General features: G+C 32.7%; 1 protein-coding gene across 4 annotated transcripts in view; it reads right to left on the reverse strand.

Moving 5' to 3' along the window:
- Positions 1 to 12,783: 12,783 nt before the first annotated feature.
- PAIP1 (poly(A) binding protein interacting protein 1) overlaps positions 12,784 to 14,574 on the reverse strand; it is a 41,253-nt gene continuing 39,462 nt past the window's right edge. For all 4 annotated transcript variants that reach the window (XM_051990554.1, XM_051990549.1, XM_051990546.1 and 1 more), the window contains exon 11: positions 12,784 to 14,406. In XM_051990554.1, the coding sequence (XP_051846514.1) occupies positions 14,313 to 14,406 (94 nt within the window). In that variant the 3' untranslated portion in view covers positions 12,784 to 14,312. The remainder of the gene's footprint in view (positions 14,407 to 14,574) is intronic.

The following is a 14,574-nucleotide window of genomic DNA, read 5'->3' on the forward strand; positions in this document are numbered from 1 at the left end:
CTTATAAAGAGTAGCTAATTAAGGAAAAATAGTTAATGACACCAGTAAAGTCTACACAATATCATATGTTGAAAAAACACAAAATTCACAAAGCTTAGGCAACATTTAAGAGGAACTAAAGGCCTGAATGCAAGGGGGCAAATCTGACCTCAAGAATCACTGAGAATATGTGAAATATGGTTCTGGAAGGGTATACCCTTTTCAAAATGTCAGGATAGGTTAAGGGGAGACTGTATACTTGTGTACACCAGTCCAGAAACTAAGAGCAGCAAACATCTGGTGAAAACAATGGAAAGAGAAATATAATCAGTTTTACCAGCATCTTTACTACAGCCCTTCTACACAGGAGAAATAAATAGGTTCTGAACCCATCAGACTTAGAAGTCTGACAGAGGCAGTACATATTAGTGATATGAAACTTGAATTATCCAAACATCTGTGGGAGTGCTCTAACTAGCCAGTAGCAATTTCCTAGCTTGCCACTGAAATGAAATTTGGCATTTTCAATCTTCAAAAACAAACAAACAAAAAGGCAGAAATTTCTATTATGGATCTAAATATCACTAATTAGGTAAAGTAGGCTGATGGCTGGGACAAAAATGGAGGAAGCTATTTCTGGAAGAAAGTAACCATTATTTTCTATAGACACAAAAGCCTATTATAGCCAAACTTGTGCCCTAGATTTTGGGAACGTGAATTTAAAAAGGATTTTAAGGGATTAGAAATATGATCACATTCAAATTACTTGGAATAAGTAGTATTTTTGATGGTTTATTTCTGTGATAAATTTTAATTTTATGAGAGTCATGTTCATGTGCTTCTGACATTAGGCTGAAACAGGCCTGGATGAAATGAAACTGGACTGAGCTAATTTCTCTGTCTTTAATTAGTTCTATAATATGAGTGTAACATTTGGCCAGAGTTGCATGCCACTATAAAATTGTGAAACAGTCTAATAAACCCATCAGAATATAAGTGAAGATCTTCAAAACACCCGGCACTTGAATGTTAAACAATTTCTCTAAGTTGCATACAGGTTTCTTGGAGCTGGAAAAAGCAATACCTGGGAGGGAAGAGGCAGGAAGAGCTGCTGACCACTGATATGAAACAAAAACACAAACACCTGTCATAGCCAAACTATCAGGCTAGAATACTGAAGAATGAAAAAAAGTGACTGTTACTGATGAAACTCAAAATCACTTTTTCAGTCAAGGCCATATACTAACAGTCAGAAGTTGTTTTGAGTAAGCTTATATAATATCCAAGAATCTTCAAATTAAAACATACAGCTCCAAAATGCTTGAGACTTGACTTCAAGTTATTCTGGAAGTCATGTTCCCATTGTGGAAATTATGAACTCTGATACATATATTGATATTCTGAGCAGCTAACTTATAGAAATTCCCAAATGAAGATGGAATGTTACAAACATGACACTTATTAAAAAAATTTTCTCCACAAGATAAAGATAAACATTTTTCAATGGTATAGGGAATTCATGTGATTTAAATCCTAATTAGAAAACTCTTCAAAAAGAGATTTGGTATCTAATGTGACAGAAGTATGGCTTCATGATGAAGAATTTTAAAATGTGTTAAGTATCATGAACCATGCAAACAAGTGACCTTAGCAAAAGTATAAAGTTAGTTCTGCTATAATTGAATGTGTGTGTTATTAAAAATCACCCTGATATACAAAATCATTCTATTAAAAACTACAAAGCTAATAGGGAAAATGGAGGTAGAAGTGCAACACTCAAAAACTTTGAAGCACATTAAAAAAAAAAAAAAGATAGGATAGATTTCTTGGTCATGTAAGCAACAAGATAGAGGTTTGGGCATTTTTTTCTTGATTCCCCTAACTTCGCAATCCCCTTCTAGACAAAAAATATGTACCAAAGGTAAAGCAACTCGAGCTATTTCCATGCTCCAACATATCCAAAATCCAAAAACTTAGACACACACACACACACAGAGATGTTTACTGATCCTGAGCTCCTTCAGCACTTCTCCTCTATCTTCCACAATACCATCAGTGGTGGGTCTAAAAATATGACATAGGTTAATAATGAAATCTAACTCCATGTACTGTCCCCCTTTCTTATTTCCAGTTTTGTGAAAATCCTTTTTCCAGGTTGCAAAAATTTATCTTGGACAATGAGAGCAAATCAGCACAGCTCCAGCTCTTTAAGAGCGAAAGTCTATCAGAGGCTACAACCCTGTAGAATCAATGCATTAAAGCTCTGAACTGCTAGTATTGGGCCAAAGAAATAAAGAACAGAAGGAGTGGGACAACATATAGGGAGGGTTGCATGTTGAACATGGTATATGCAGCACTGGATGGAAACAGCACAGCATCCATCTGGATCTAGTTGACCATTCCAGTGTTATTTGGGGCAAAGACCTATACTGGTCAACTGCCTAGCAGGGGAGAAGGTTGAGAAGCTTTGAAAATAAGTCTTCAGGGAACCTACAAGCAAAGGAGAAAGTCAGAAAGTGGGCTAAGGGAAGATAAGGGAAAAAAGACTGAAATAACTAAAGATCTCAGAAAGAAAACTCAAATACCTTGAATATAAACAGACAAATCAACAGGAAAAACACTAATTATAGGAGGAAATATGGTTTCTAGATCTAATAAGTGAATCCAAGATCTGTGAATGAAAACAGGAAAGTGATTTCAACACCTGAAGGAATAGAAGGTCTTGGGGAATTTTAGAAGAACATAGAACTACAACACACTGTTCCTAAAAAGACAAAATTATCAGAGCAAAATTTATGGCTTGCACAGCAAACATAATGGGCAGAATAAAAAAAAAATTCTGGAATGGAAAAGGCAAGCCTCAACAATAATAGAAAAGGGAGAATAAACTGAGAATGCAAATACACAGAAATGTACACAGAAATGAAGGACATTCCAGAAGAAGGGAAGCAAAAAACCCAGCAACATTAAAATAAAATATGTTCAACATGCAAGCAAAACATACTGTTCCTCTGGAAGACAGGATGGGCAAGGATACAATCTAAGGATCACAGAAGAACTGGACACAAAAGGACAAAAAACCTTTAAAATCATAATGCAGGAATTACCCAGAACTTCTAAATAAAGAAAAGCAAATGCCAATTAAAAAAATTCACAGCTTACTTTCAGAAAAACAAACTCAAAGCTTCAAATTCTAAGACACATAGTAGTTAAATTTAACAATTCAACTCATAAATAAATTGTACGAGATCAGAAGAAAAACTTTCAAATACAAAAAGAAAAGATATCAAAATAATGCAATATTATTCTGCCCTCACTAGAAAATGGAGGGAATCATTAGAAAATAAAAGAGGTAATGAAATAATATGTTCTGAAGAGCAACAGAGATCAAGATGCACCCTAGAGTGATGTAGCTTTCAGATATGAGCATAACCATACATGAAAAATGATGAATATTCAATAATAAATTCATTTTGAAAAACAAAAACTAGAATATAAAAGGGAAATATAAAGAAGTGGGGATAAAGGAATAAAAAACTGGATTTACAGCATTTGGAGGAAAACCCTAACCTGGAAAAAAAAAGACCATAACAAAACAACAAACTAATATTAGAGACAGAGAAAAATTTAACAGCACTTACAGACCTTATACTAGATTTTAAAATAGCAGTCATCAAAACCATCTGTGCTGTTAGAATAGAGAATAGAGGACTAGATCAATGGAACAGACTAAACAAAGGTGATTCAGAAATAACAGAACAACCCAATATTGACAAATAGAAAACATAAGTTACCTAAAAATAAACTGCTTATTTAATAAAAATTATTCAGAAAAATAGAAAGCAATCAGGTAGGAATTAGGCTTAGACCAACATCTCATGCCATTTTCCACAATACATTCTAAGTGGATATGATACCTTAATATTAAAGATCATTATGTAAGAATGAGAAATGTATCATACTTCTCAGAGCTTTAGATAGAAGATATATTCCTAATTAAAGAAGAGAAAGAGGCAATTACAAAAGACAAATAGATGACTTTGATTACTTGAAAATCCAAAACTTCTGCACAAAAACTTTACTGCATCTAGAATAAGGTAATCTAGGTGCATCTAGAATAATACCAAGGAAAGCAGTCAAATGAAGGGGAAATGTAGCTATCAATTTCTCTGATAAGGATTTGGTATCTTAAAATATAAACAATTTATAAATATATAAGTAATAATTCCAGTAGATAAATGTTCAAATGATATGAACAGCTGTCAAAATAACTATAAAATATTCACAACTACAAGAATGCTCTGAATTATGAATAATAAAGAGAAAATGCAAATCAAAACAATGCTAACGTTTCACTCATATCCTGTAAAATTGGCAAAAATGACCTCAAAATGGCAAGTCACTGCTGAAAGTTTTGTGGAAGGATAGGCACATACACTGTTGGGTGAAGCCTTGAAATGGTGAAACTATTTTGGGAAGCAATTTGGAATTAGGCAAATAAAATGACTAAAATGCCCATATCCACTGAACCAGAGACTCAATATTATTAGGCTTATACCCCAGGGAAGCTACTGCTAAGGAGAAAGTCCTCATATATTTCAAAATATTTATAGCATCACTTTCTGTGACAATCAATAATTAGAAACAAAGTAGAAACAAATTCCCATCAATTGGGAAATAGCCATATAAACTGTGATATCTGAATGTAACGGACCATTACTGTACTGTAATAAATAATGTGTAATTAATCGAAGGATATTTAAGAACCGAGTCAGGGTGAAAGAGACAAGAAAACAATATGTAAATGGAAAGAATGGCACACCAAAAATATCAAAAGTAAATGTAACATAATTATAAAGAATCAACAAGACTTGAAGAGATGAGAAGACAACTTCAAACTTTCCTTTTCTGGACATCTATAGGTATTACATATTATTAAATAGTTGTGTTGATTTTTTTTGTCCTCTCGGTATAGCTATAGCTGAGAAGGTAATTTCAGTAGGGCAACTATGAAGCAAAGGGCAGTTATAACCACAAATCAAGGTGGAATGTATAAGTATGGACTAGCCCCCCTCTCACCACTTCTACTGCATCAGAAAATAAATGATAATTAATGACCTAGAAAAAATAACAACAAAATTCATCTGGAAGAACAAAAAGTCAAGAATTTCAAGGGAACTAATGGAAAAAAAATCAAATTAAGGTAGCCTAGCTGTACCTGATCTAAAACTATATTATAAAGCAGCAGTCACCAAAACCACTTTTGTTCATAGAACAAAATAATCAATAACTATAGCAATCTAGTGTTTGACAAACCCAAAGACCCCAACTCTTGGGATAAGAATTCACTATTTGATAAAAACTCCTAGGAAAATTGGAAATTAGTATGGCAGAAACTAGGCATTGACCCACACTTAACACCGTACACCAAGATAAGGTCAAAATGAGTTCATGATTTAGGCATAAAGAATAAGATTATAAATAAATTAGAAGAACATAGGATAGTTTACCTCTCAGACCTGCAGAAGAGGAAGGAATTTGTGACCAAAAAAAACCTTGAGATCATTACTGATCACAAAATAATTTTGATTATATCAAGTTAAAAAGCTTTTGTACAAACAAAACTAATGCAAACAAGATTAGAAAGGAAGCAATGAACTGGGAAAATATTTTTACAGTCAAAGGTTCTGATAAAAGCCTCATTTCCAAAATATATAATTGACTATAAGAAATCAAGCCATTCTCCAATTGATAAGTGGTCAAAGGACATAAACAGTTTTCAGATGAAAAAATTGAAACTATTTCTACTCATATGAAAAGGTGTTCCAAATCATTATTGATCAGAGAAATGCAAATTAAGACAACTCTGAGATACCACTACATACCTGTCCGATTGGCTAAGATGACAGGAAAAGATAATGATGAATGTTGAAGGGATGTGCCAAAATTGGAACATTGATACATTGTTGGTAGAACTGTGAACAGATCCAACCATCCTGGAAAGCAGTTTGAAACTATGCTCAAAAAGTTATCAAATTGTGCATACCCTTTGATCTAGCAGTGTTACTATTGGGCTTTCCCAGAGATATTAAAAAAGGGAAAGAGACCCACATTTTTGCATATGTAATTATGCATATGCATATGCTGGGTAAACTGTGGTATATGTTATGGAGTATTATTGTTCTGTAAGAAATGACTAGCAGGATGAATACAGAGAGGCTTGGAGAGATTTACATGAACTGATGCTAAGTGAAATGAGCAGAACCAGGAGATCATTGTACACTTCAACAACAATACTATAAGAGGATCAATTCTGATGGAAGTGACTATCTCCAACAATGAGTGGATCCAAATCAGTTCCAATCGATCAGTAATGAACAGAACCAGCTATACCCAGCAAAAGAACACTGGGAAATGATTGTGGACCACAACATACTTTTACACTTTTGTTATTGTTTGCTTGCATTTTTGTTTTTTTCCCAGGTTACTTTTACCTTCTTTCTAAATCAGATTTTTTTTTTGTGCAACAAGATAACTGTATAAATATGTAATCATATATTGTATTTAACATATACTTTAACATATTTAACATGTATGGAATTACCTGCCATCTAGGGGAGGGGTGGAAGAAGGGGAAAAATTGGAACAGAAATTTTTGTGTCAGTGTTGCAAAATTACCCCATGCATGCTTTGTCAATAAAAAGCTAAATAAAAAAAAAGAGAATAAATGATCAACACTGTACTTTACCTTGAAAAAGACCTTAAGTTTGATTGTGAAAGTGGATGTCAAAATTTTAAAGCTACAACTTCAAAATTATTTTAAAGGGGTAAGGCTTTCTTTGTTTTTGCACTTTCTCAGAGATTATGTTAGCAACCCAAATTTTGTTTTGTTCAATTGTGTTATAACAAATTTGCATTTTCAAATTAAGTGTTAGAGAAATGACTAGATTATATACTAAGATTATTTTAAAAGATGTACTAAGTTTAAAGGCTGAAAGCACATAGGAATGTGACTTCCAAGAGAAAGGGGGACAATTCGATTTTTCATTTTTTTTAATGAAAACTTTTAGTTGTTTGCAAAGACAAATGTGGATATACAGGGAACCAAGCAACAGAGATTTTAAAATTTGGAGTCAGGACCTGTGTTCAAATTCCACCTTTCCTTAAAACTTCAGTTTCTTAATTAATAAAATAAGGTTGATTCCTTACAGTTTTACAAATATGATTTCATACTCCCAAGATGTTACGGGGCCAGGTAAAAAGAGAATGGATATGTATGTGGGACAATCCCATAAAATAGTATAATAAATGATAAAGCCCAGAATCAACTGACAATGGAGCAAAAAAAACTACAGACAAGTTGTTTTTAAATTTTTAATAGCTATACAGGGGGAAAGAGGAAAGGCTCAAACAAGGATTACGTTTGCTTAGGGTGGATGAAATAATGACAACTTAACAGGGAAAAAGCAAAAGCTGGTCCAATTATATTCATAAGTCTATAGAGTTAGAAGAGAACTCTGAAGCCATTTAGTCCAATTCCTTTATTTTAAACATGAAGAAATACACCTATAGAGTTGAAGTGATTGTGCCCACAATCATGTAGATGGCAGCATCAGGGATAAGAGCTGAAGTCGGGTTCTGAAAACTTCAGGGAAAGTTTTTCCCATGGTAGCTGTAGGGGTTTTTTTGTTTGTTTTTCTGCTAAGGGAAACTTTTGCATTTGAAAAGACTGAACAATAACTGAGAGTTGATACCTAATATAAGTAAGACATAATGAGAATATTAAGCTGCCTTTGATGATTTATAGCACTGTGTCCAGAAGAAACTTTAAGCATGAGTAATTAAATATATAAGATATAAATGCTAAGTTAGCATAATGATCTTTAAAAGATTCAAGAGAATGGATGAAATTTTACACATCTAAAAAAATGCAAATGTGAATCTGCAAATTACAGGCCATTGAGCCAAATTTAGGTTACCACAAAAATACAAGAAATAATTAATGAGACAGTTGTTGAATATTTAGAAGGAAATAGTGATGACAAAAAACCTTCAAAAGAGACTTGTTAGACTAATATTCTCAACAGAATTACCAACCTGGTAGATTGGGTGAATACTAAAGATATTTAGTTGACCTAAAGTTTTAGCAAAAAAATAATTCTTATGAAAAATGTGGGGAAAAGTAATAGAACAATTAGATGGGTTCAGTATTGGTTCTATGGCTGGATTCAAAAGAATGATATTTAAGGGTTCAGTTTTAATTTTGGAATATTCTCAGATGAAGTGCTTCAGGGATCTAAACTAGGCTGAGTTGTTTTTTACATTTTTATTAATGCGTTGAAGAATAGTAGCATTCTTATTAAATGTGCAAATGATAGAAAGCAGAAAAGGGATGTCAGTCAAGATTAATGAATACATTGACAATCTAGAAAACTGGGTTAATTAAGTAGATGAAACTTATTTGGGATAAGTGTAAAGTTCAATATAGATTTTAAAGATCAGTTTTACAAATACAAGATGAGGAAACCATTATTACAAAGCAATTTGTCTAAAAAAAGATATGGTTTTGTGGACTGCAAGTTCAGCTAGGCACCAGTGTATCATCCCAGGCTGAAAAGCTAAAGGGATCTTGGTTGCATTATGGTAAGTTTAATGACCATGATTACAGAAGAGCTATACTCTGCCTAGTCAGACCACATGCTGGGTACTGTGGTCAGTTTGGGTGACAATTAATGATTACCATTATATGACAATATATAATTACCATCAACAAGATGAAGAATATCCAGCAGAGGGCAACAAGCATAATGGAGGCAAATGAAGAGTAACAGAGGAATTTAGTTTGAAAAAAAGACTGAAACTTATTTATAATTGTGTTCTTGTGTTTGAAAAGCTATCACACTAAATTAGAGATTATGCTTGTTTTCCTTAGCCTAGAAGGGGAGTAGCAGAAGAAGCAAAGGGTGGAAGTTACAAAGGGAAGAATTTAGGCCACAGGGGGGAAAAAAAAAAACAAACAATTAGGAATATCTCAAGGTGAAATAGGTTACTGCATTGATCTTCACTGAAGGCTTTAAGTAGAGGCTAGACTCCCATGTTAGAGAGGATTGATTTTCTTTTCTAATTAAGGATTGTACTTATTAATCCCTTCAAATTCTGAAACTGTGATAAAGGAAGCAGAAAATGGGGAAAAAATTTTTACTGCCAGTGTTTCTGATAAAGACCTCATTTCTAATATAAAGAATTGACTCAAATGAGTAAGAATTCAAGCCATTCCCCAATTGATAAATGGCCAAGGGATATGAACAATTTTCAGATGAAGAAATTAAAAGCCATTTCTAGCCATATGAAAAATATTCTAAATCACTATTGATTAGAGAAGTGCAAATTAAGGCAACTCTGAAGTAAAACTTCATACCTCTCATTTTGGCTAAGATGACAGGAAAGGATAATAAACATTGGACATTTGGGAAAATTTGAGACACTAATGCATTGTTGGAGTCTTGAAATTATCCAACTATTCTGCCCAAAAGACTATCACTCTGTGCATACCTTTTGATCTAGTAGTGTCTCCACTGGGCCTGTATCCCAAAGAGCATAAAAAAGGGAAAAGGACCCACGTGTGCACAAATTTGTTCAATCCTTTTTGTAATGGCAAGGAACTGGAAACTGAGTGGATGCCCATCAGTTGGGGAATGGCTGAATAAGTTATGATATATAAATGTTATGGAATATTATTGTTCTATAAGAATCAGCAGAATGACTTCTGAAAGGCCTGGAAAGACTTATATGAACTGATGTTAAATGGGCAGAATCAAGAGAACACAGTACACAGTAATAAGAAGATGATGTTATCAACTGTGATGGACGTGGCTCTTTTTAACAATGAGGGGATTCAAGGCAATTCCAATAGACTTGGGATGGAAATGTCATTTGCATCCAGAGAAAACTATGGAAACTGAATGTAGATCAAATCATGGTATTCTTAACTTTTTGTTGTTTCTTTTTATCTCATCCCCCCCAACCCCTGCTCCCCGATCTGATTGTTCTTATGCAGCATGATGAATATGGTTTAATCTCTGTCATTTGCTTGCTGTCTTGGGGAGAGAGGGAGAAAAAACTGAAAGTTTTGCAAAGGTCAATGTTGAAAACTATCTTTTGCATGTATTTCAAAAAATAAAATACTATTTAAAAAGGTGAGATGAGGAAAGATAGGTTGGAGCCAAATTGTTGAGTCTTGAATATCATGATGTAGAATTGTTTTGCTCAATGGGAAAGAATTTTGGGCAAAGGATCAGACATGCATTAAGATTATTCAAGTAGGAAATGGTTAAAATGGACTGGAGAGGAGATATACTAGATGCAGGAAGAAGAGTTGATTCCAATTTTCCTGAAAAATGAGGATTTAAAACACAACGGAAAAAGGAGAATGAAAGCAGAATACCTATGTGGCAAACTATTTGAATTGGCAGTTTTAAAAAATATCAGTAATTGAAACAACTAGATGGTACCCTGGATAGAACATCAGCCCTGAAGCCAGGAGGACCTGAGTTTAAATTTGACCGCAGACACTCAACATTTACTAGATGTTTAATCCTGGGCAAGTCTCTTAACCTCAACTGACTCAAAAAAAGAAAAAAAAAACATTAAAAATACCAGCAATCATATGAAAAAAATACTCCAAATTAGCACTTATATTGGGCTTGCAATGAACTTTGAAATAGTTCATTTTATCCTCATAATCCTGGCAGGTAAAGGCTATTATTCCTATTTTACAGAAAAGTAACCAGACACTGAGAAAGATTTAACTTGCAAAGGATCACAATATCCTTTGTGATATTTACTAAAGAGTAAATGCCTGAAGCTGAACTTGGGACTTAAATGTTGACTCCAAGTATAGCACTCTATACACTGCATCACATAGTTGCCCTCAATAAGAGAAATGCAAATTACAACAGAAGTTTTACCTCATCAGATATACAAAAATGACCAATGACAAAAATGGTAAATGTTATTAGAAGAGCTGTGAAGACAGGTACACTAAATACATTGCTGGTCAACTAGTGAAATGGTCCAACCCTTCTGAAAAAAATTTTAGAAATATATTTCAAAATGTCACTAAGTGAAGGAATACATATCCTTTGACCCAGTAATATTACCTCTAGACTTAGCTAAGAAGGAAACAACAGTCTCATATGCACAGAAATGCTGTCAAGATTCTGGTGTGGCAAAAAATTACAAGAAAAATAGGTACTCATTGATAGAAAAATGCTTGAATATGAAAAACCCAGAACTTGGTTAGACTTATAAAAATTAATTCATAACAAAGGAAATAGAACCAGGAAAACAAGTTACCCAATGACCACAGTATTATAAAAGAAAACAATGTGCAGAGACCAATCACGACTTTTGAGTAGTAAAAAGTAAAACATCCTTTCCATTTTTTAGACATAGCCAATGTATTGAATTATGAATGTACAAAAGAAAGTTTTGTTTTAGGGAAGGAAAAGTTATTGGAAAGTGGCAGTAGAAATATTTTTAAAAGAAAAGGCAATAAGAACCCACATGTGCAAAAATGTTTGTGGCAATCTTTCTTGTAGTAGCAAGGAATTGGAGACTGAGTGGATGTCCTTCAATCGGGGAATGACTAAATAACTTAAGGTATATGAATGTAATGGAATATTACTTTTCTGTAAGAAATGATCAGCAGGATGATTTCAGAAAGGCCTGGAGAGACTTACATGAACTTATCAGAACCAGAAGAACATTATACACAACCACAAGATTGTGATGGTCTACTATGATGGACTTGATTCTTTTGCACAATGAGGTGATTCAAGGCAATTCCAATATACTTGTGATGGAAAGAGTCATCTGTATCCAGAAAAAGAACTATAGAGACTAAATGTGGATCAAAGCATAATAGTATTTTCACTTTTGTTGTTTTTCTCCTCCCCCCCGCCCCACTTGATCTGGTTTTTCTTGTGCAGCATAATAAAATGTGAAAATATGCTTAGAAGAAACACTCATATTTAATCTATATTGAATGTAATTACAGTCTAGAGAAGGGAAAGAAAGGGAGAAAAATTTGTTAACAGGTTTTGCAAGGGTGAATGTTGAAAACTATCTTTGCATGTATTCTAAAAAATAAAAAGCGATTATAAAGAAAAAGGTAATGGATCGAAGAGGTTTTTTTCTGCAAAAGAATTAATAGGATTTTAAGCATTTTAAGTCATATGGAAGAGGAAAGAAAATAACTGAAATTCTGAAGGCCATATGGTAATTATACTCAGTCATATTCAAATCTTGAAGAAAGTCAAGTTTTCAAGAGAAGGTAATTAATTTAGTTTTGGATATGTTGAGTTTTATCTACTTCTATGGAAATATCCAGAATGTAATTTGGTATTTGAAAATATAGTCTGAAAGAAATGTTGGAACTGAAGATATTTTAGTAATAATTTGAAGGCCATAGGTCATATTAATAGCTGTAATAATCTCAAGGACTTACTTTGAATGCTAATCTCACCTGAGTTCCAGTTTGAGAAACACTTCCTTTATACCCAGGCATTACGGTAATACATTTTGAACTGTTGTTGTGGTGCTTAGTATTTTTTTTTCCTTAAGCTATGTGCTGGGAAGGGAGGGGGAAGCTGAAAGGTTTATTCTTTTTCCCCTTTTCTTCTCATAAACATTTCTTTTGAATTTCAAGAATAATATAAAGGAGAACAACATTGAAAAGATCAATTTTTACTTCAGAGAACTGCAAGAGAAACATAATTCAGAGCTGGTAGAATGAGACATATGTTGTCAAAACATGGCCAAAATGTTTATTTTGTTTTGCTTAATTGTACTTTTTGGTTACAAGAGAGCGTTGTTACTGGTGGTGATCGTCAGGACTTAGGGAAGTAAAACGGTTCTAGAGAAACATCAATAGAACATTTAAAAAATAAGGAAAAAAATAAATTTGTTTCTTTTTGGTCAATATAGTCAAAGATTAAATCTGAGAATCTTACTTATTCCAACAAATGTCACATGTGGAACAAGCTCTTTTAAAGCAATTTAAAATAAAACAAAACCAAACCTGGCAACCACTACAAAATTTCATTTACAGAAACCCAAACTTTTTTATTTAAAAAAAAAAATCATTTTAAACTAGTATATTCAACAAATAAACAGGCAGAAAATTTAGTCAGAAATCTAACTGTATTAACTGACACAAATAAAGGTTCCAAATGTGTTACAGTGCATTATTAACAGTACTATTTACATGCATATTTACAATTATTTTATACATAAGTTTTTGTTTTTTTACCTACTTATAAGGAAGTTGGAAATAAGTACAAGTTTCAAGTTTGGTAGGCAATTTACTTAAATTACTTATCAGTACAGAACCAAACTGAAATCAAAGAATATCAGGAAAAAAAATGACTCTTTAAAAATTATAAAGCAGGAAAAAAAAAATGGAATTATATATGTAGTAGATGAATAAGCCTGTTAAAATTCTGAAGTACAAAATCTTCAAAACTACAAAATAAAATTGAAGAAGTCATATAAATTAAATCAAAATTTCCAGTTCTTTTATGGAGAATAATCAAGTTAGTGATGTGAAAAAATTAAACTTGTATATCTAAAAAGAAAAAAAAAAAGCTGCCAAAGTAGCAGAAAATGTATGCTTGACTTTGTTCTTGAAATATATATATATATTTTTTATCACAGAAACACTATGGTTGTTTGAGCTTTCTCCTATAAAATGCTTTAGCTATCAATTTTCTTCCATAAACTAATCTTTAAAGACCCTGGTAAGTAGTATTTCGTTTGCATATGTAACATTAGTTGTTAGAACGATTTCAAACTCTGAATGCTAAAGCTTTTTTCATGATTATGACTCATATTTGAGACCCAATTTGTTAGTGGATACTTCTTAACCTAAAATTGTATTATTCATAGCTACTAAGAGGGTGCTACATTTATGTAGTAATGTATAAGCTAAGGTTTATTTTTTCTTATGGAAAATAGTATTTTAGTAAGATAAGCTTCTATCAGTAAAATCTTCTTTAAACATGTCACTTATTTCAAATAAATTTTATTGCAGCCAAAACAGTTCATAATATGTACATAATAAACTATGATATATTTACACAATTTAAGTTATAGGAAATAAGTTTACTTTTTTTTGGCAGATATTGTTAAACAAAATTAAAGTTGCATACATTAGTAACTTAAACTCAACATCCTTAATTTGGTATAAATGTGACATGTTTCCTTGCTTCCTTCTGTTTTGCTAATCATTATACCTAAACTGCCTTATAAAGATAATATCTTTTTATCTAACTTTACTGTTTTCTCTTACGCTCTGATTCTAAGCAAAATTTTTCATAGGCTTCTTCTATTTCTGGGTCCATCTCATCATCAATGTCATCCAAGTATCTGTAAAAGAAGCAATGATGATTCTAAATTATTTATGTACCTATCATTTATTCAGAAAGTAGCTGCTTCAATTCTAAGACACTGAAACAGTTGGTTATCTACTTCCTGAAGTTCTCATTTCAGATTCATGTAAAACCTAAACTGTGTCAACTTAAAAGATATTTTATC

The sequence above is a fragment of the Antechinus flavipes genome, chromosome 1 (genome assembly GCF_016432865.1).
Source record: "Antechinus flavipes isolate AdamAnt ecotype Samford, QLD, Australia chromosome 1, AdamAnt_v2, whole genome shotgun sequence".
Taxonomy (NCBI): Eukaryota; Metazoa; Chordata; class Mammalia; order Dasyuromorphia; family Dasyuridae; genus Antechinus; species Antechinus flavipes.